Below are 23,217 nucleotides of genomic sequence, written 5' to 3'. Positions count from 1 at the left end.
GAAATGGGAAGAATTGCTTTTAAGTGTTTAAACTCTACAGTGATGTTAAATCCTCACATAGTCTACAGCTAGTTCTTCCTCAGCATCCTCTCCTCTCAGCTTCCTCACACACATCTGGATGAACTCCTGAAAGGTTGTGGCCATGTAAACATCCTCGTTCTGTAGCTGCAGCTGGCTCGCCCTCAACTTCACCTCCTCCACCAGTCTGCAGGAGAATAACAGATAAATATACAGATAGAAAAGAGTTTATACAGAGAAAATGGACAACAAGATATTAGAGACCAACAACAAAAACAACAACAACAACAACAATTTGTGTCAGAATTTGCATGCTCCACTTAAACAAGCCCTAAAATGTGTTTACCTGACAACATCCATTGAGGCAGCACCAGACTTAAAGAAGTCAGTGGAGTCATCAATCATCTCAACATTAGTCAAAATGCTCTTCCAGACCACCTGGATGAAAAAACATATCACACACACACACACACACACACACACACACACACACACACACACACACACACACACACACACACACACACACACACACACACACACACACACACACACACACACACACTTTTTGCTCCACCCTCTTATATAATCACAACTGCACTTCACTACAAACTGTGTGTTGCAGGCCTATGAAGGTTAATGATGATATATTTTATCCAAGTAGCAGCAAGGTATCATACCTCTATCATATATCTATTCTGATAGGAGGAACAGATAACACAGATTACTGATTAAAGTTCATGTTAAAATAAAAGTATAAAGAGATAGTGCATCACTGATGACAATACATGAAGCTGATGTTAGCATACAGTTCTGTGTAAAAGTATTTGATTGCTTCTGTTTTTGTGTCTCATTAAATTGTTTCAGAAACTAAAACAAAATCTAAGATAAAACAGAGGCATCCTGAGTAAACACAAAATACAGTTTTTAAATGATAAATGAAAAAAAAAAAAAAAAAACAAACACGTTATCCGATACCAGCTGGGCCTGTGTGAAAATGTATTTGCCCTCAAATCTATGAAATTCCCCAAATCTATGAAACTGCATTCATAATGGGGTTCAGCTGGACTAGGCACAACCAGGCCTGATTACTGCAAACCCTGTTCAATCAAATACAGACTTAAATAGAACATTTCTATTGTTTGGAACTGTTTGGAAGACAGGGGTCCCGTTACATCTGGCGTAAACCAAACGCCGAATTCCACAAATAAATAAAGAAAGAAAGAAAGAAAGAAAGAAAGAAAGAAAAAATAAAAACACCAAGCATGGTGGTGGAGGTGTGATGGTGTGGGGATGCTTTGCTGCTTCAAGGCCTGGGTAACTTGCAGTAATTGAGGGAAACATCAATTCTGCTCTCTAGCAGAAAATCCTAAAGGAGAATGTCCGGTCTTCAGTCCATAAGTTGAAACTCTGGTGCAGCAAGACAATGATCCAAAGCATAGGAGTAAATCCTAGTCCTAGAAGTAAGTGAAAGACTGATCCCCAGTAATCAGAAGCATTTGGTTGCAGTTATTGCTGCTAAAGGTGGCACAAGCAGATTTTAAGTTTAAGGGGGCAATTAGCTTTTCACATTGGTGATAGGTGTTGGATAACTTATTTTGCTTTGGTAAAATAAATTAATAAAAACCCTATTGTTTTAGTGTTTACTCAGGTTGCCTTTGTTTTATGTTGTATCTCGCTAGAATATTGATAACGACTTAGTATAATATATATGCAAAAACAGAAGAAATCATGACGGGAGCAAATACTTTTTCACAGCATTGTATACAGTAGCACAATCTATTTAATCAGCTCTTCAGAATGAAATGCCAGTCTTTTTGCTTTGCACAGATGAAACATGAGGCTTCTAATTCATTAGCTGCAGAGTGAACGTCTGAGTAGTGAACAGTGCTTCAGTGTCTCACCCTCATCTGCTCAGCAAAGCTCTTCTCCTCCTCCGTGAGCTCCACTGCACTGCTGGATGCAGCCTTGAAATACTGAGCAGCTGCAATCATCTTCCCATCATCAAACTGCAGGTTCTTCACCAGTAACTATAAAACACACACAAATACACACAACCACATACATACTGTGTGCTCAACTATGCAAACCTTGGGGTAGCACTTAATGTATAATGCATAATGCATGTGCTTTAACTCCATCTTCTGTACTGCCCCTCACTCTCTTATTCAATTGTTCCTTTATTTCTCTCTTAGTCCTCGTCTCCTGTTTTCCAACTATTCATTCTCTCTCTCTCTCACTCATTGTGAGCTAAAAACAAACAGCTTTTTCAGCTGAAGCTGGAATAAAGTCCAGCTCATTTAGTCACTCCCTGTGGTCAGCCAATATGGTCAAGAGGAGCTGAGTGTGTATTTATTACGAACTGGTGAGCTGAGATAACTGCATTCAGCACTGCTTTATGAAAAATGAGCATGTTGTCCTTTTTTGGCTGAGGTTGCATGCAAAGGCTTGGATATTTGTATAACTGAAACATACTTCTTTGATTTTCCAAACATTTCCTTTTGTGCAAATCGCCTTTATAAAAATAAAAAAAAAAAAAGAAAAAGAAAATAGTCTTCATAAATGAATGCATTAAAAGTGTGAATAACTATGCTTTTAATCATTATGAATGGACTGTACTACTTTAAATTCTCCTTGCATTACTTTGTGTGCTCTCACCGCCTTGCCATCGTTGCCAAACAGAATCAAGCCATTCTTGCTGACCAGACCTGGCTGACTCGCTCCAGGGATCTCCAAATGTTGCCCTTTAGCTGTGGAACCATTATCCACTAATGTTGAACCATAGAACGTCACATTCTGTAAGGGGAGGGAAGAGAGTAGAGACATTACACAGCATATTTTAACAGAATGCAAATATTAGATTTTTTGGAAGTGTGTGGGTGGTGTGTTTATTTAACAGCATTTTCTATCATTTTTTATTTTACACATGGCAGACAAAGCCATGCTCAAAGACGTTTCTGGTATATTACTACTAAAGTGTGGCTTAATAAAAGCATAAAATGTGTGTGACATAACAAACCTTTCCATCAACCTCTGCCCAGGCTCCAGGAACCTTATCATTTCCTCTGATCCAGTTATGAATGGCTTCTGCAGGCTGGTTCCAGTCAATCTACACACAAATGCACAGTACACCTTTGTTCAACACAAGCACTCTGTATTAGCGTAATTGTTGAGGTGTGGGTACTAAATATGTTCTGAATCTTTTAAAAAGAAACTAAATCTGACACCAAACATAACTATGATTGCCCACCTTTGCATTGTCCTTTTTCTGAATGCACTCATATGTAGCTCCTTCCTCTGGTTGTTTAACTTTAGGAGCTTTACCTTCTGCAATTAACTTCACTGCCTCCACCTTAAACATACACACACAGAATCTCAGTCAAGAAAGTATGTCAGTGTAAATGTCTGGTGCTAGGACAGATAGCATTTGAGGGCACATTCTATTAGGACATATCAAGAGTGAGTGGTATGGATGAGCATAATAAAGTATGTTACTGATAGGAGGATATACATTAAGTAGTCAGTGAATTTATCATCGTCTTATCTGGCTTGTTTTCCTCATAAAAGTATTCTTCTGGCTTCACTACTTTGTAGCCATACTGCTAGCGAAAGCTTGGCAAAACTATATATTGTGATACATGTCTTAAATTAGGAAGACATTATGAAGATCACTAAGACATTTAATCATCCACCCATATTGAGTTTATGATTTAGAACGTACACTGCCCTCCAATAATATTGGCACCCTTCATAAATATGAGCAAAGAAGGCTGTGATAAAACTGTCTATTGTGTAACCTTTTGTTAAAAAAAATTAACAATACTCTGCTCTCATGGATATCAAACAATTGTTTGTTAAATATAGGTGTGCAACAATTATTGACACCCTTTTTAGTCAATACTTTGTGCTACCTCCCTTTGTCAAGATAACAGCTCTGAGTCTTCTCCTATAATGCCTGATGAGGTTGGAGAAAACATGGCAAGGGATCTGAGATCATTCCTCCATACAGGATCTTTCCAGATCCTTCAAATTTCGAGGTACATGCTGGTGGACTCTCCTCTTCAGTTCACCCCACAGGTTTTCTATGGGTTTCAAGTCAGGAGACTGGGATGGCCATGACAAGACCTTGATTTTGTGGTCAGTAAACCATTTTTGTGTTGATTTTGATGTATGTTTTGGATCATTGTCCTGCTGGAAGATCCAACCACGGCCCATTTTAAGCTTTCTGGCAGAGGCAGTCAGATTTTCATTTAATATCTGTTTATATTTTATAGTCCATGATGCCATGTATCCTAACAAAATGTACAGGTCATCTAGCAGAAAAACAGCTCCAAAACATCAGCAAATAAAATCATTTCATGAATTTTTTTTTTTTTTTTTTTTTTTTACAATAAAGAATTTTTCACAGGTCATATTTACCAAGGGTGCCAATATTGTTCAAGGGCACTATAGTAGCAGTAATTTACAGCACTGATCCTCACCGTCCCTTTGACTCCCTCTGGAAACAGGAAGCGCTTATAGATGGTATTCACTGTGTCATCAGGCTCTACATCACACTCTTTCTGCAAAAGGATTGGCCCAGTGTCTAGTCCATCATCAGCCCAAAACACTGTAAACCCGCCCTTTTTGTCGCCATGGATGAGAGTCCTATAGACAATGCAATAATGACTTTTGGATATTGACGAAATGGCCTATACATGTACAATAAGCATAGAGGATAAAATTTACAATGCTATTTGCCACTGAGCATGTTAACTAATCACACACACAGACCAGTTAATGGCGGAGGCCCCTCTATGGCGGGGCAGCAGTGAGGGGTGGTAGATGATGGAGCCGTGCTTTGGGTGGTCTATCACCTCCATCGGGATGAACTGAGAGCAGAAGGGCAGTACGTTGAGTTCAGCTTCAACAGCCTTATACTGTGCCACAACCTCGTCAATGGCTTTGCCCTTTACCCGCCAGCGTGGAAACTTGAACACTGCCACGCCATCTTTCTCTGCTTCAGCACCTGAGGTATTCCACATTCAACCCATTTTAGTTCATGTATGAGGTTGAAAAGTTTATTTCACTGCAGAAGTACACTATCCTTTAATTTCACGGTGACGTCACACTGATTAATCCCTACCATTTTGAAGATGGTTCATTTTCATTTATACTCATTATCGGCTGCTCTAACACTTCACTACATGCAGTGTAACATGTAGAAGTGCTGCGAATCCTCCCTGTCATGCTGCGTCGTAGCTACTTTAGCTAGCTAGCTACATTATAGGACACCTGGGAAGCTTATCTCAGCAGCAAGTGTTAACATTAGAAAAAGTTAACAGCTAACTAAATTTTTAGTTATCAATTTACCCTCCCTCTAATGACAAAGGGTATTTAAAATTGTGTAGTGAAGCCAGAAATTCAGTCCCAAAGAGGGTAACCACCATATTTGTCATGTGACTGAAATGCTAGGATACACTCCAAAACATGCGTAACCCCAGTACACACAGTGTTTTCTTATTTCAGTGAAGTGTGCTGGGAGAAGGTCACACTGTCGATTATGTCCAAACTGGGACTTTGAGCATCTGTGGATCTTCAACAGAACTGTATGTTAAGGAAAGTTCTCAGTCCTCCAAACCATTTAATTATACTATATAATTATGCAGTTCTCAGTTCTGCAGCCCCCTTTGTCCTGCATTTTGAAATGTTACCTACTCCCAGCACACCTGCTCCAGCTCTTAAAGGGCTTAATAATTAACTGCCTGGTTAAAACAACTGTGTGCAGGGCAGGGGGTCCAAATGCACAGGTCTTAAACTCCTGCACACAACATGAGAACAAGAATAGAGAGGAATTAAAGCCTCACCTAGTGGGTCAGCCTTGCCATCTTTGTCAGGTATGGTAAACACCCCAACAATAGTGTGGCCCTCCTTCCTCAGCTCTTTATACACTTCTTGTCCAAAAAGGCTCTGGCCAATTACAGCAATCTTCATGCTGAACCCAAATTCAACCATAAGTAAAGATACAGAATCAAACTGAACAGGATATTTATGCACCAAAGATTATACACCACAAATGCGGACACTGAGCAAAAACCAGTGAAGACATATAGAAATATTTACCGCTGCTCTGAATTACACACTTTTTTTTGCACTTTAGTGTCACATTTTCAGCTGATACAGAGGTACCAATAGTGGTCCAGACTGGAGCTATTTAGGTCGAGTACCCCTTTTTTTATTTCTCAATTTATAAAGAATAAGTAAAAGGGGAGATGGAGCAATACTTAAATAGTTCTTGTTCAATCTCTTGTCTCACCCACAATGTTGTAGCAATGGAAATCTTAACATATGAACTTCAGTTACAGGTATTGCAACACTGAGATAAAAATAAAAATAAAATTTACATCTCTATACAGTCTCTTCATGTGGAAAAATAATTATTTGATGCATTGCAATTCTCTTTTTATGTCATGCTTTTGTAAAGCCTTGTGCAATGCTTTGTTTTCTTAATTGAAAAATGGTTTCCTCCTACATCAAGTGACACAGGGGTCATTTATTCAGAAGGATTTCTCAATCGACTAATATTAGGGAAGTGAAAGTAGAACATGGGATCTTAAGCATTCACATACGGATTTATTTTCATCTTTGAATACACAAATATTCTGAACAGGCTACATTTCCTCTGACAGCCCTAAAAGAAAACTTTTAATAAATGTGGCTGTTACTGGTGGATAAAAATGTATTAATATCATATTTTAAAAAGTAGCACATGGTCAAAATGTGTGGTCATGACACCCTGGATCTGATTTCACTTTTATTTGTTTAGTGTTTTCAACAACATACATTGACACAAAGCACCTTTACAGAAATCTGGAGGCAAATTTAGATTTAGATCTCTCACTGGCAGCAACCAGACACAAAAGGGAACCAATTTTCTTTTGGGTGACATTGGATAGTGGGAATCAACATCGTAAATCAAATCTTCCATCCATGCATCCATCCATCCATTTTCTATACCGCATATCCTACAGGGTCACGGGGAACCTGGGACCCTGGAGGTTTGAGGCGAACAAGCTGAAAATCAAATCTTGAAAATCCTCACCCAAATGTAAGGTTGTAACCGCCTACAGAGTTGGTTGTGCACAAAATACTGGTACCTTGCCTGAGTCTCCCTGACATAAATACCACCCATTTTCAATAACACACCCTGTCTGTCTTATTAACTGAAAGACATAATTTTGTAGTTTTCTTCCATCCTTACAAGTGCATCGATATACAAATCAATAAAGGGTATGCACACGACGTCACAGTAGGCGGAAGGCTCTGCGGTTACACCCACTGAGTGGCAGCAAGCCTGAGTAGCAGCATTAGCGTTCCGCTTGAATGCCGTTTCATTACACTGTATAAACCGCTCAGCATTTGACATTCGGCCATAAAAGTTCAGCTTGTTAAAAACATTAGAAGATGTGTAAACATAATAAATCTGCTTTACTGGTCCACAAGAGCTTTTCCACTATAAAGACATTTCTACATAAAGGTCACATGTCAACGCCACACAAATTACAGTAATAGAGCTATTTTGCATTACTGGCCTATAGAGGAAGGGCTAGGCTTTCAAAACTTGCTCTAGAGCAAATGGGTACAGTTTTAAGGAAAGCAAAAAGAGCGACTGAGGCTCCTTATTTCAGCCCATGGTATAGATTCAGGTTCCAAAAGAAATACCTGTCAGTGACAGATGAGGAATGAGAACCGAAAGACACACACAGAGGGTAAAAAGTACAGCATTATACACACCGCCTTGAATGTGGAGAAATGTGCAACACAGGAAGTTTAGCGTTTCAATAGCTGTAAACTGAACACCACGCTTTAACTGTCAGAATTTCCTCACCAAATATTATCTTTTTTTAACATATGCCAGTCAAATTTAAAGTCATATTTTTGCTGCTTTGTTAAATCATTGACTTGTCATTGTATTGCTTTTATTACAAGCTTGTAATTACATTTCCTTCCTGCAAACACTGTGTGTTTTAACACAAGCAAAAGACTTATACATTTAGCAGTTGCTATATTCTATAGGCCATATCTTCCATATAATCCACTTTCACTAATTAGTGAGAGGTTAGGTAAAGGTTTCACATGTTCATTTACACATTAATTATATTTCTGCTCGAGTTTCCTACAACATAAATCAGAAATAAGTTGTTTTAAAGATATACCGCAAACTAGAGGTAATCTTATACAGTTTCACACGTACAATTAGACATGGACTGTATTTCTCCTTGTGTGTTCTTCAACAGTCGAATTACGTGACTTTTATTTTGAAATGTCGCATGTGGGTTTCATTTATTCACCGGTAAAGCAGATAGATCACTTTTACACCTCTTCTTATGTTGTTAATAATGTCGAGGTTTTTTGTTTTATTTTCTTTCTGGAGTGTACATTTTTTCAGTTATTTTTTTTAACAAGCTGATGTTTATTGCCGAATAAAAGCAACTTCACTGCGGTCTGCAACAATGTAAATATCGCTGTGGACTGATTAAAAGGACTTCTTTACAACGCTTGCTCTTTACACGCTGAATCTGTGAGGGAAACGACCTGATGAAGCGGTTGGATGTCTGCCATTAGCGTCCCCATCACTGTCAAATGAGTTAGTGAGTTATTTTAGGAGTGAAGTAAGTAAGCCTGTCACTGCCTGTGTGCATGGAGCTAATTCCTGCACTACTTATGTTAAAAAAAGAAAGAAAAGGGCGATTAATTTCACTGCCTTTCATTATTATTGATGATCACTGATCGACTGTTTCGCTTGAAAACCTGTCAAAGCTATTGTAAACTTCACGTTTCCATATAAAGAGTCCTGCAAACTCCAACGCTGTTACCTACGATGCATTTAGCGCAGTATACCCTAGGGTGATTAGAATAAATTAATCTAGCAGAGTTTTCTGCAAAACAACAACTTGACATTACAGAAGAAAAGTGCATACCTTTGCACGTCTTGAAGACCCTCCTCGCGTGTGAGACAGCGATCCAATGGGAGTGGTTGAAATGTATTTCTGCGCCTGTTCAGACATCCTGAACTTCCAATCAGGTTAGAGTAAATTCCTCAGCGACCAATGAGAGGCGGAGCGAAGAGCCACGTCCTAAAAAGTAGTGATGGGAAGTTCGGATCATTTTACTGACTCGGATCTTTGAATCTCGTTCAGCAAAATGAACGAATCTTTTTTCGAGTCATTTCGTTAATTTCATCAGAATATAATTAAAATGTTACATATTAAATTCCACGAAACACCGAGTACTTAATAAACTATAAAATAAACTGTAGGCTAATGCAACCAAGGCCGAATTATGAGAAACAGAAATGACTAATTAATAGCTTAGCATTAAGTCTTCAGGCTATGCAGTCTGTTAGTTCACTTCACCTCCTGATCCGAGGCTTTTTTCTTTCGTCACGTCACATTAGTCACGTCTGTTCCTCGGAAACAGAAATGATTAGTTCACCTCTCGAGTCTTCGGGTTCAAGTCGTCCAGTCATCACGTGACCGTCCCACAGGCTGAGTGCAGTGGGGCAGTGACGTTATGAACGAACGACTCGAACCAGAAGACTCAAGAGGTGAACTAATTATTTCTGTTTCCTGTACAGAAACTATGGGGATGTTGCTGCGCATGCGCGGTCCAAAATGAACGAATCACTCTGAAACAACTCGTTGTTCCCGAGTCATATTAAAGATTCGCTCAAAATGAACGAATGACAATACTAAACCCCCCCACTAACTCTACTGACAAGATTTGAATAAAGTATGCTACCATAAGCGGTATGTTATGGAAAGCCAGATGGGTCAATATTCACGTGCATCGTTAGGCCGTTTTATATGGAAAGCCAAATGGGTCATTATTTGCGTGTATCCTTAGGCCGTTTTAAGTGTAAAGCCTCTGGTATACTTCGTTTTTTACGCACCGTCGTACGCATAGCAATTCAAAGTATACTCCATGTGACATGTATGCGTTGTAATGGAGGTTGGATGTCACAGGTGTTCCAAAGAGGAAAAACAGGTCATTTGCAATTAAATGCAGGCTTTAAAATATAGAATGTATTGTTTTCAGATGTTCTATTGCTCAATCCTTAGTCAGATGTACCTGCTAATTCTAGCTTTCGTAGCAAGTTTAATTAAATGCCTAGTTTAATTAAATGCCTAAATGGCATTCTCTTGTTTGGATGGTCATTTATATTTAAGATTGAAATTATTATTATTGTTGTTATTGTTGTTGTGTGTGTTTTTTGTCAGCGCCATTGAAAAAAAGAGTTGCGATATGCTTTGATCTCGCTGCAATGCAGTCACGTGGTTCATGTAGCTCTCAGTAGTTCCAAACAAAGCTACACTGTCTGTCAAACCTGATTGAATGAAGCGGGACAGACAGCAGCAGCGACTATATTTGCAGCAAATATTAACTTTCAGTAAATATTAACACATTATTTGCTTTGATTACTACATTGACTACATTTACAACAGCATTTTTTCTGGGGAGTGATGGAGAGACAGCATTAATCAGTTTTTTTGTGTTCACTTTTAAACTAAAAGGGGATTGTTCCCATAACACAGAATACATTTACAGTATGTATTAATTAATATTTTTCTCTTGCTTCTATGGTCATAATTACTCACATCTTAATGTCATCTTATGTTAAGACATTCACATAAGCATGCACAACAAGTGAATATCAATGAGTGCAAGCAACTGCTAAATTTATCCAAAGAAAGAAGTTTGGACAATAATGTAAAATAAACAAGGCAAACAATTGCATTCAGCAAAGCATTTAATTATATGATATATCCAGGAAGATGGGATAGGCTCCAGTTTCCCCGTGACCCTGAAAAGGAGTAAGCGGTAGTAGATGGATGGATGGATGGATGGATATATCCAGGAAGAGGCTAGATAAATTTTTCCTCGAATGGGAAATCTTCATAGAAACTCATTCGACCTCCTACAGGGACAGAAAGATGGGCACTTTTATGCAATTCCTGAAAAGTAATGAGGCTGAAATTAATGAGTGAAATTGATAAATAAAATGACAGTGCCTATAAAAAAAATAATAATAATGTACCTCTTATATATAATTATTTTTATTATTTATTTATTTTCCCCTGAATGTTCAATATTGAGGGTGGGGTGGAGTGGTGTTTATTAATGTTTATAAATGTTATTGTATGTATGATTATGCTCTTTCGATGCCAAAAACCAATAAGTATAATGTTAATGTTATAAAATAAATAAATACATAAATAACTTTTATAGATCAAGGTAGATCAATGGTTGGCTGTGCAACATTTGTATGCAAAAAAAAAAGAAAAGAAAAAGAAAAGGAATGTATTAATGAACCCCATTAATTTTAATACTCTTCATAAACAGCAGAATACTTGCTTATAATAACAGACCAGTCTGATGTGTGTAGAGGTGTGTGTGATTATGTTGTATTATTTGCGTGTGTTAAATAAATAAAAGAATGAACTAATAAGAATATCCCATCTGTTCAACAGCTGGAACTTGAGATTTACTGCATCAGTGAATAAAGGGGTAGCGCTTGCTTTAGACTTCCCTATCACCTCCTAAAAGTGAGAGAAAAAGGTGCTATCTTAAGGTAATGTAAAATTAAATGTCATCCATATACTTAAGTGATGTTGGTCCAATAAGCACACTGTAATGTTCTCTTGAGTTTGCACTCAACAAAATCTTTATGTACACATGTAAATGTTTTATCAGTCGAATCAAAGTCGGGCTGCAATTCCAACTGCCAGTTTATTAGGGTCACAGAGCTAAAACTAATACAGTCTAAATTTAACTACAAATCTAATCACTGAATATATACTTTGTATGTTAACAAACACCAATAATGATATAATTAGAGGTAAATGTAATGGGAGCTATAGAACAGAGTAGCCTCTGGGATATCCATGATAGAATGTCTTCCTGGTTTTCCTGGTCTCTTCCTGGTACTTCCTGGTCAGGGAGCTATCGATCCAAATCTCACTACCCAATGAGAGTAAATCGCAGTTAAGCCCTGCCCACACAAAAAGTTTCTGCCAGAATGGTGAATGTAAACTTGCTGCGTGTAAATAATAAGTTTGAAAGTACAAAAGAAAACTCTGGCAGCACATTCATAAACTATGATTAGTGAAACAAAGCTTAGAAAACGGTTAACAAACAACGCTGTTTATTTGAAGACCATGTTAAATTTTTGTCACTGAGTTCACTGTTTTCGGTTTCAGTGTTTTTCTTCTATCTCGTTGTATATTTTTGTTCTTTTCTTAAAATGTTACATTCAATACTTTTGGCACAAATTTAATTCAATACTACAGCACTTGGGAGTGCCCAGGCCAGGTTACACCCATGATTCACCTAAAATTTTTGCCAGTCTGTCAGTAGAAAATTCATGTTAGTGCAATATGTCAAAAAAAAGTGGCTCGATGTTGGATTTGAATGGACATATCCTTGCTACCACCAAATAAACTGCTGATATTTTGGCATTGATCCAAACATGGTCAAAGTGTATTTTAAGAGTACTTGAAGCATACACATTAGTAACAAGGGGGACAAGACTTGGTGGAGCAGGCATCCTCGACATTGAGTTCTACTACTCCAATGTCTCTTACTTCTCCTGGGTCAGAGCATGTGTTGACAGATTGGGCAATTTACAGTTGAGCTAGTATATTTTAATAGTGAAATGGAAATCCCTAATAATAATCCATCTTAGTCTAACGCAGCCTGTAGACCACTGTCAGCTGGAAACCACTAGCCTACTAATGCTACACTGTAAAGATTTACAATATTGTTATTAACATGTAATGATAAGTAAATCTCAAATACTGATGAATTTAGTCAGATAGCAAGGAAGATGGAAGAGGGAATAACTTAACAGCTGGAAAACATGGTCTACTAGCTTGTCATGCTCAACCTGTGGTTTGGTAGCTGGTAGCTAGTCAGACCAAGATTTTTCAGTAGGGTTGTTAGACCAGTTATTAGCTGCTATCCCTCATAAAAATTGTTGTGTTCCATTTCTGTATTACTGTGGTACTTTATGTAAATAGGGTTAGTAGACCTTGAAATCTTAAAGTGCCACTGAAATTAACTTTGGTATTTCAGAGCTTTTTTTTTTTTTTTACCTGTCCTTTACTTTTATGGACACCATTCCATCCTTTTTCTGTACTGCTTATCCTACATAGGGGGACTCGGGGCACCTTGGATGAGGTGCCAGCCCATCGCAGGGGACAATCACACACAAATTTACACACCCATACACACAATATGGATTCCAATCAGCCTACAACACATGTTTTAAGACTGGGGAGGAAACTGGAGAACCCAAAAGGAACCCCTGAAGCACGGGGAGAACATGCAAACTCCTCACACGCAGGCCATAAATCGAAGGAATCAAACCCTCAACCCCGGCGGTGTGAACACCAATATGATTTTGCTGAAATATTTTGGAGATATTTTTGTTTTAATTTTATAGTTCATCACATCCAGGAAAACAAGCTAAAGTTTTTCATGATTCAAATCTAAACCTTGTGTTCCTCCAATTAAATGCTCTCTAGAACAGGAGATGGGTTTTGATCTACAGCAGTAGGCATTAGCTGCAGTAGTAGCTCATTAGCAGTAAATATGGTTTGTCTGTGCCATTTTGGCTGTGCACCTTCCTGCACATTGTTCCCTTTTTGCACGATGAATTGGTTGAGAAAAGAATGGTTGGAGTTTATTCATTTTGAAGAGGGAAGAATTTGCATGAGGTTGCAATTATGTGACAGGCATTTCTTGGAGGAGTGTTTTACCAACTTGGGGCTGTTCTGTGCTGGAATATGTTGCTTCTTTAGACTGAGCGAGAATAATGTTTCGTCTTTATACATCATTGGGACATCTCCATCTGTAAGGGTAAATAAAAGGCTTTCATTTATCTCTTCTTTTTTCCCCATATTTAGCTAGTCTGCTAAGCTACTGTCAGCTCTGTTTAGATTCTCCAGTTGTGGTGTATATCAGTCAAGATGTGTGTAATCCAGACAAGCAGTTCCTCTTTCAGAAGGAAATACTTCACCATATACTGTAAAATCAAATCACAGCTAATAAGCCATTTCATGGGGAATTTAACTATGAAGCTATATACAGTATGTTTACTTTGCTCCTTTATGGTATCTATTGTTACAGTCCTGTATAACATGACAAAACAATGCAATACAATAGTTTTACTGTTGTACTTTTGTTAGATGGTATGTCAGTAATGATAAAACTATGACAATAGTAACCATTTATATTGTCACTTACACCACTTATAACACTGTTGGATTCTCAATACTGATTGGTCAGAAAGTGTTGATTAATTTTCAGCAGCTCTGACAGTATTTCTAGCTGTAATTCAAATCACAGATTTATATTAACAGTCTCATTCTAGTAATTCTATAGTAGCAGCTAGTTCGCATAGACAGATTTTAAATACGGGGAATTGTTGTTATTGTGAGGTTTTATGTGAGTTGATCTTTAAAATAGCATTTTTGGAAGTAGTCTCTAGTGTCTCCAGAGCTTTGTAGCAGAAAACTTAGTTACAGCTTTATCTCTGACTGACACTGGCAGAGTGATTTTCACTCTGCAGTAACATGACAAGTTACATTTTTTAAAATTAACTTCGAGAGAGAGAGAGAGATTGTAGATGTTAGAAGAATGTTAGAAGGCTAGTGAGAGATACTTTAACATAAATGATAACAAACTAGTTTGTTTCTTGGACATTTCACAATATGAAATGTAAATATAAAAATAATTTTGCTATAATTGTCAAATTGCTGTGCTATAAGGGAAATAAAATGTTTCATGAAATGCCATTATGGGTTAAATAATTAACTTTGGGGTTGTAATGGCATCGCACCATGCCATTGTTCATTAGTACTCTTTAACAGCATCCTCCATTGTGTTTTATTCCTTACATTGTTAATTTTCCATACATATTTTGTATTTAAATATGAGTTCTTATAAGTGTAATATAAGCAAATCTCAGACGATGTAGTGAATGCAGTGACTCCCGGGTCAGGGTGAGTGATCTGCAGTAAGTTGCTCAATAGCTCAAGTCAGACGGGTAAAGATGCTGCAGGATTTGCTTTGCTCTGGTGATAACAGAAGAGAAGATCCAGAACAAATTGTGATATTGCCTAATATTTGAAGAAAATGATACTGAGTTGCTCAACACAGATCTTTGTGCCAGTGCACCAGGGTGACCTGAATAAATTTATCCAGTGCTTGATGGTACTGCCATTACTGCCATCATAAACCAGGTTTAGGATCAGAGATAATGCAGTTAATGTTTTGGGAGAGAGAACGTGCTAACTGCACAAAGGTCATGAACCTGCTCTGTTAACACACATATAATAAGGAAGAAAGAATACTTAATGTTTTTTCCCCTCTGATGACCATAAACAGCCCTAAGCCAGTATCTTCCAAACTGGTCCTCAGGGTCTTGACTATTCAGATTTTTTTCAGTATAAACTAAATCACCCATGTAATATTTAGATAGATCTCTTTTACACTAGGACAAATGAAACACGATAAAAAATAAATAAATAAACCAATTTAAGGCAACAAGACATTTAGTGTGTTGGGTTTCACAGTCTGTCAGGACAGTATGTACTATGAAATAGTACATACTTGAGGTGATGTTCAGGTAAATAGGTCAGGGAAATAGCTACCAAATGTAGGCACAAGCACAGAAAATGATGCAATAGCATATTTTAAAACGCATTGCATTTACCTTTCTGAATATGATATAAATATTCTTTAATAAACTTTACTCACCATTTTGCTTAAAAACTCCTGACAGTTCTTTCATATTCTCTGAGCAGCTTTTGGATCCATTCAGTTGTAATATTTGATCCCTTGTAACCCATCCAATGCATATTTTATCTGGCATATATGTTCTCATGCTTCCAGATAGCTCGGCAAATAATTGGCCATTTATTTAGACATATCTGTAATATCTCTGCTATATTTCTTACACTTCTTTTCTATTGTTGTCTTGTTGCAGGTTAAAACCCAAATTTCTTCCTTTCTTTCTTTCTTTTCTTTTTTAAGACATTATGGAATTCATTGAGGGTCCTTTTTGTACAACATTGTAAAATAAAGGTACATTAAATAGGTACATTAATAAAGGTACATTAATAAAGGTACGTTGTTTAATTGACTGTCTTACTCATACCTTCAATGCAAAGAAAAAACAATCCCATTTCTGTCGGTTAAAAGAAGTAAAGAGAAACAATAATTACATTTTTTTCTTTGAAAAAGAGGGATAAATACACTCCACACTAAGGCGGCCCTTTCCTACTGCATATTATTTAGTAAGTCATATAACAGAAATCATATTCCTTGTGTTAGTAGTGTCTCATATTCAATATTTCTGTGAGGAAATGTATTTTGATTAACCTTGACATTTTAGTTCAAATATTTCTGAAGGACTTTGCACTGCATCTATACCCCTCACTGACTAGAGAAAGATTAACCACGTAGCACAGCATATTGCAAAAGCTTACCTCAGTAATTGGGCTAATCGTTTGGAGACACACATCATCTTTACTATCTCACTAAGTCCATATCAGAATCCAGCCATTTTGGCATAGCTTCACCAAACTTTGGAATGTGTAATTGATTATTGCAATGAATAAATAAAAAAAGATCTGTGTCACAATTTGCACTGATTTCCCCAGTGTCTGTCCTAAATATTAGAGGCAGGTTTCCATAGCTCTGAACTTGCCAAGAGTTACTGATTGACAGCTCTGATATCAGCTGACCATCAGCAGACAAACATATTAAAACTAACTTACGCCACCTAATTTACATCAGTTTCATGGGGTTTGGGATTTCTTGACTAAGAAGCAATATATGAAATGGTTCATCCCTCAGAGTTAGTACTAGGTAAGCAAATGGTTAAGAAAGAAAAGTAATATGTAACGGGCTGTAGATCTGAACATTATCAATCCAGCCCTGAATACGGCAGGAGAGAACATCCATAATGTTGTTGTTCTATTAGCTCATCACTGGTGAAGGAAAGTATGGGAGAAAGTATGTATTACTCTTTCTGACCACATGCTGGTGCTACCGGTATACAAACAGCACTAAGTCACTCACACTCCTCCCACGCTACTCAAAGTGTGAGATTAGTGGACTGTGAGGAAGCCATTCAACTCGGACTCAGTATAATGTTACTTAATTTACATTTATATTATCAGACCCTCATATACATAAGGAGTTGCAGAAAGCTAAACATGCAGAGATATAAAGTACGAAGAGAATCATATTTCAGGATTTGTAACCTGAAAGACTAGAGAATACTGTAAGTTCATATACATGCTATAATGGTTATTTGTTAACTGAAAGAAAAAAAGTTTAAATTCTAAATTCATGCATAAATACTAAATGCTCATTCATAACTATCAGCCTTTCTGCATCTGGTTTGAACTAGAGAGTTCAAATCTGACTGAGAGCTCAAATCTGATACATCCGATCAGCAACCAGCTGACTGTGGTCCAACCTTCTGCCGTCCAAACCAGAATTCAACTATGAAGTATTGAGGTTCTGACTTGAAAGGATCTTTCAAAGCAATGCCAGGAAAGACACACACACACACAAGCACGCACGCACACACACACACATGCACACACACACACACACACGCACACACACACAAACTATGTAATTTCCACCTTATGTTAACTCTGCTAGGTCTCATGTGAGTATCTGTTGCTAAGTGAAATATCTAGTAAAGTCATATGTTTTTAATGATGTCAGTGATGTAGTATTTATCTTGTATAAGAAGCTTTCACTTTGTACTCTGCTGCTAACACATACACACACACACACACACACACCTCCCTATTACACACAGCTGAGTGATAAAAATACTAAGTCACTCCACAGGTTCCATAAAACATTTTTTAAAAATGTTCAAAAATCCAAAAATAGAGCACAGGGAAATAAAACTAAGTGCACGTTTCCATCCTGACACTCGATTCCTCTCCGTGCCTTCCATGACTGGTTGGTGCCGGTAAGGCATCACCCGATACAGGGCCCACTGTTGGCAGGGGCAGCGGTGCAGCCTGACGTCTTTACTGGTATAAAAATAATACCCACAGTCATTAGGAGCGATCTGAGATCAGAGCCTGGAAGCAAAACCAAACAAACTGGCTTATGTAAGAGGGTTAACATCAATTATAGGGGAAAAGGAAAAGAGGGGCGAGAGAGAATATTAGTGAAGGCTGAATTGAAACAACGAAACAAAATAAACATTAGTGAAAAAAATTTATGGAATTTAAATACATGTTGAATTAAAGAATGTAACTCCTGCTTGAAGGTCATAGTCACAAAGGGTTTGGAAGACCAAAGCAGGACAGTCATACACACTCTCTACACACACCTCTGAGTGTGCTTCCCAGTATGTCTGTAACCTTCTGGATGCCTCTCGTCTACAGACTGAAATAAAATCCATCGTTACTCCACCACATGTTCAGCCACAGAACCAGTTTATTCTGCCTCATTCTGCTCTCAGTGTGCTTGTGTGTGTGTGTGTGTGTGTGTGTGTGTGTGTGTGTGTGTGTGTGTGTGTGTGTGTGTGTGTGTGTGTGAGAGAGAGAGAGAGAGAGAGCGTGTGAGCGTGTGTGCACGTGCACACAAGTGTGCATGTGTGTGGGCATGTTTTTACATCTTGGCGGGGACCAAACTTCCTCATAAGTATAGGAATATAGGAGTTCTGGCCTTGTGGGGACATTTGACTGGTCCCCATTAAGAAAAATAACATTAGGGTTAGATTTAGGTGTAGCATTAACATTAATTACCTGCATTAATAATTATGTCAATGGAAGGTCCTCAAAGGGATATTAAGACCAACATGTGCCTGCTTGTATGTGTTGGTTAATTTCCACTATTTGATGTGTGAGGCTGAAGAATTTCAAAAATGTACTGTCTTCTAAACACTTTTTTCTTTCTAATTTCTAATCTTTTACATATTTCTAATCTAGCATACTGATTTGTTGTTTTACACAAACACTGTTTTGTAGCTTCCTCATTCCATCTGGCTGACAGTAGTGTTTGAAACCCGTTATGACATTAAAACCCTGTGTTTCACAACAAACTGAACAGGCCTGTTCTCTGGTCAGCTTAAGATTTCATTGCCAAGATTAAGATGAGCTGAACATAGTGTGGTTCAGTCTGGACCTAGATGTTTGTTTGAATAAATGCAAAATGCATCATTCTGGGAAGCTGCAAGGACATCTTTGTAACACCAACTTTAACACAGTCTACAAGTATTACTCATACCCTGAGGGGACCAAGCACACTAGGTCTATTTAGAGTCTTCTGGTCAATGTCTGTCCACCTCTGCCCACAGACAGGCTATAAAAGTGTTCGTTCCCTTAAATTCTTTCATGTTTTGTGTTTTGACTGACTATGTCCAAGAACTGCACATTACCATACTAAATAGCAAAGTAAAAAAAAAAAATAGAGGCAGCAAAGTATTTTGACATACAGTAAATTTGGACATTGTATGGAGTGTGGTTTTGGGTTTAACAGCATATCATTTACCACATGCATTCACATAACATAAATTAACACTGTTGAGGTCTTTATAACTGAAAACGAAACTAACATGTGACATGTGTATTATATTTACAGTATTAGCTGTCATTTGGCATGTTTCTCTGCCAACTCTGCTACTGTCTGAATTTGACAAGATAATTATTCGATTTTATTTGTCAATACAAAAGGTGTGACTCTCAACTCTGCTTGAGTGCTGTGTTTGAGCATGAATCTAATCGCACACAGATGTCAGTGCTATATTTAAAGATTCTCCATCCCCTTTCCCCTGTGATGAAGCACTTCTGTCATGTCACATATCATCCTGGAGTGTTAAGTTTCAATCTTAAAACACACATGCAACTGAGACACAGCTGTTTTCTATTTTCACATGGATATTTGCATGTCATTTACATTCAGGTTGTAAATAACAAGTCATTTCAGTAATTGTACTATCTCTAGCTTATGAAAACCTGCGTGTGAGCTTTGGGCGTTGTTTTGGATAGTTCTGATTTAGCCAATGAATCCGGAAAGAAAACATTATGAGTTGCATTATACTGTACAAACATTTTAACAAACAAGCAAAAAATATCTTAGACACCCTTTGTGGCTGTAAAGGCTACAGGGGCTCCAAAATTGTTGTGTTCATTCTGAATAATCAGCTGCACTGTGCAAGACTGGAGTCACTATGCTCAGAATCAAAAGCGCATTTCTCTGCCTTCACAGCACTAACGCCACCATCCCACATGTTCCCACAAGATATAAAAGTATTTCACAGATAATCTAACAGCAGTCAGTCTTTTTTAATTACTTATACGTCTCTTCAGTGTGAAAGAAAATTAAATTAAAGTGTTTAAAAGAAGCTTCAGAATGAATTAGTTTCAGTCCTGTGATCAGCTGTGGCTTTTGTATCAGGGCTCCATTCAACACTCATCACTAATATGAGCGAGACATCAGCCGTGGTGTAATAGAACCTTTTACAATTTATTAATTATCTTATTTGTAATTTTGTTTATTTGTTTTAAATCATGATTTAGATTCCTGTATGTGTCAAACTGAATTATAATCAATGTGATAAAGCAGAAAGAATGTGAAAATTTCTTCAATGTGAATATTTTGTAGCACTTTTTTTTTTTTTTGCTCTTCATACACTTTCTCTTCCTTAACTAGCACAAGGTGTCAGGTTATGAGCAGAAAAAAATGTGCTGAGATGTCAGATGATTATGGACATGAATTTCTTCTTTATTTTTTTGGTAATAATATGAAACTGGACAGCTTCCTTGTTAGTCCCCAATTTCTGTTAGACAGCCAGTCCCTTATATACACAATGCTGAGTCATTCAGGTTGCCAAATGCTGGTTGTGCCATAGGGAAAAGACTGTATGTTTCAGAGTGCGAGAAACAGAACACAGGATGGTTACGCTTTAAAAAGTCAGAATAGCTGATGTAACCATTTTGCCTTTTCTAATAACCTGAGTCTACATTTGGGGACATAGTTCACATCACACAAACACATAGACACACACACACACACACACACACACACACACACACACACACACACACACAGTGTCCTCCACTAATATTGGCACCAATATAGGAGCAAAGAAGGCTGTAAAATAGTGCCTTTATTGTTTAAACTTTTGATATTTTTTTAAGAAAATTCACAAAAATACTCTGCTCTCATAGATATCATACAATTTAAATAGAAGTTTATCAAAAAATATATATATCTTTGTTAAATATTTGTGTGCCACAATTATTGGCACACCATTTAATCAATACTTTGTGCTACCTCCCTTTTGCCAAGATAACAGCTCTGAGTCTTCTCCTATAATGCCTGATGAGGTTGGAGAATACATGGCAAGGGATCTGAGACCATTCCTCCATACAGAATCTCTCCAAATCCTTCAAATTTCGAGGTCCACGTTTTTGGACTTTCCTCTTCAGTTCACCCCACAGGTTTTCTATCAGTTTCAAGTTTGCCAGACACTACTGGAACTTCAAATGGGATCGGGGTCTATGGTCAGATGAAACCAAAATAGAGCTTTTTGGCAATAAACACCAGAGGTGGTTTTGACGCACACAGAGAGGTAGCCAAATGGAAAAGTACCTCATGTCCACAGTTAAATATGGTGGTGGCTCTTTAATGTTTTGGGACTGTTTTTCTGGCAGAGCACCTGGACTTTTTGTTAGGATACATGGCATCATGGACTCTATCAAATATCAACAGATATTAAATGAAAACCTGACTGCCTCTGCCAGGAAGCTTAAAATGGGTCATAGTTGGATCTTCCAGCAGGACAATAATCCAAAAGATACATCAAAATCAACACAAAAATAGTTTACTGATCACAAAATCAAGGTCCTGCCATGGCCATCCTAGTCCCTCATTCTCCAACCTCATCAGGCGTTATAGGAGAAGACACAGAGCTGTTATCTTGGCAAAGGGAGGTAGCACAAAGTATTGACTAAAAGGGTGTCAATAATTGTTGCACACCTATATTTAACAAAGAGTATTTTGTGCTTTTTTAAACAAAAGATCAAAAGGTTAAACATTATAGACAATTTTTCACATCCTTCTTTGCTCATATTTACCAAGGGAGCCAATATTAGTGGAGGGCACTGTACCACAGAACACTAAATAAGAATCTCTCTCTCTCTCTCTCTCTCTCTCTCTCTCTCTCTCTCTCGCTCTCTACTACAGAGAACCTGATGTAGTCCTAAATACTCAATTGCACAGAAAGAAACGATCTGCGTGCTCAATTTTTTAACAGGCCAGGCCAAACTAGCTACCTGCCTCACACAGAAAAAGAAAATGAAAGGCTGTGGAACACTGAACTGGACTGATGCTAAACACCCTTTTGAAGGCCAGACTCAGAATTGAATTTGCTTACTCTAAAATGACACACAGACTGCAGGATGTCTGCAAGGTTTCGGGGCTGGGTGAGGTTTTATGTTGTGTTGAAAATGAATCATTAATCTTAAGCTTTTAACAGAAGCACTTACTATTTAACGTAATGCTTTTTAGGCAATATTTATAGTATGCCTTTCTAAGAAACTACAAATAAGGTTTTAATTGACTTTTTAAACAAAAATATTATGGTTTCCTTTCATTTCATATTTGTGTATTTATCTACCTTTATCTATTTCTTTATTGAAGTGGGTATCTAAAAATGCTATTTATTTGATGGAAAAATGGTGGACACATCAGGAATGATTAAAATAAAGGACTGTCAAAGTCAAGTTTGTCTCTATCTCTCTCTCTTACACTCTCTCACTCTCTCTAGATATCTCAATCTCTCTCACTCTCATCTGAAAGAAAAGGAATACTCCTGGCTCATGTTCTGCTGGTGTAAATTCACTGGCTGTGTTTCTTTGCCTAGCAACAAGCATAACACACCCTTCACTCTTGGGCCCTAAATCCTTAACATATGAGCCTCATTTGTTCCCTAAACACACAAAGTCTCTCTCTCTCTCTCTCTCTCTCTCTCTCTCTCTCTCTCTCTCTCTCTCTCTCTCTCACACACACACACACACACACACACACACACACAGAGAGAGCTGTGTTGAGTGTACAGTAAGTGTGATATAAAAAAATAACCTATAGTTTAATGTGTATTTATGGCATTAC

The 23,217-nt window shown here is 37.6% G+C and overlaps 1 protein-coding gene and 1 long non-coding RNA gene across 3 annotated transcripts in view; one reads left to right on the top strand and one right to left on the bottom strand.

The window, feature by feature from the left end:
- Window positions 1–9,531, bottom strand: part of aldh1l1 (aldehyde dehydrogenase 1 family, member L1) — a 19,055-nt gene extending 9,524 nt beyond the window's left edge. The window contains exons 1-11 of one of the 2 annotated variants that reach the window (XR_008397216.1): window positions 9,414–9,531; window positions 8,979–9,134; window positions 5,865–6,010; window positions 4,792–5,026; window positions 4,500–4,665; window positions 3,269–3,370; window positions 3,038–3,127; window positions 2,677–2,814; window positions 1,923–2,048; window positions 365–456; window positions 58–205 (exon numbers count right to left, since the gene is read on the bottom strand). Coding sequence is in view for 1 of the 2 variants with exons in the window: in XM_047158578.2 (XP_047014534.2) it covers window positions 58–205; window positions 365–456; window positions 1,923–2,048; window positions 2,677–2,814; window positions 3,038–3,127; window positions 3,269–3,370; window positions 4,500–4,665; window positions 4,792–5,026; window positions 5,865–5,991 (1,224 nt within the window). In the remaining variant the exon portion in view is untranslated. Of the gene's footprint in view, window positions 1–57; window positions 206–364; window positions 457–1,922; window positions 2,049–2,676; window positions 2,815–3,037; window positions 3,128–3,268; window positions 3,371–4,499; window positions 4,666–4,791; window positions 5,027–5,864; window positions 6,011–8,978; window positions 9,135–9,413 lie in introns of those variants that run through there. The other variant, XM_047158578.2, reaches the window with a different exon arrangement.
- LOC108272092 (uncharacterized) overlaps window positions 7,558–23,217 on the top strand; it is a 27,768-nt gene continuing 12,108 nt past the window's right edge. The window contains exons 1-2 of the long non-coding RNA XR_008397217.1: window positions 7,558–8,669; window positions 11,529–11,629. This is a non-coding gene — a long non-coding RNA (uncharacterized LOC108272092). The remainder of the gene's footprint in view (window positions 8,670–11,528; window positions 11,630–23,217) is intronic.

Source organism: Ictalurus punctatus, chromosome 11, assembly GCF_001660625.3.
Source record: "Ictalurus punctatus breed USDA103 chromosome 11, Coco_2.0, whole genome shotgun sequence".
In the NCBI taxonomy this organism is placed as follows: domain Eukaryota; kingdom Metazoa; phylum Chordata; class Actinopteri; order Siluriformes; family Ictaluridae; genus Ictalurus; species Ictalurus punctatus.
This window is presented reverse-complemented; position numbering and strand designations above follow the sequence as displayed.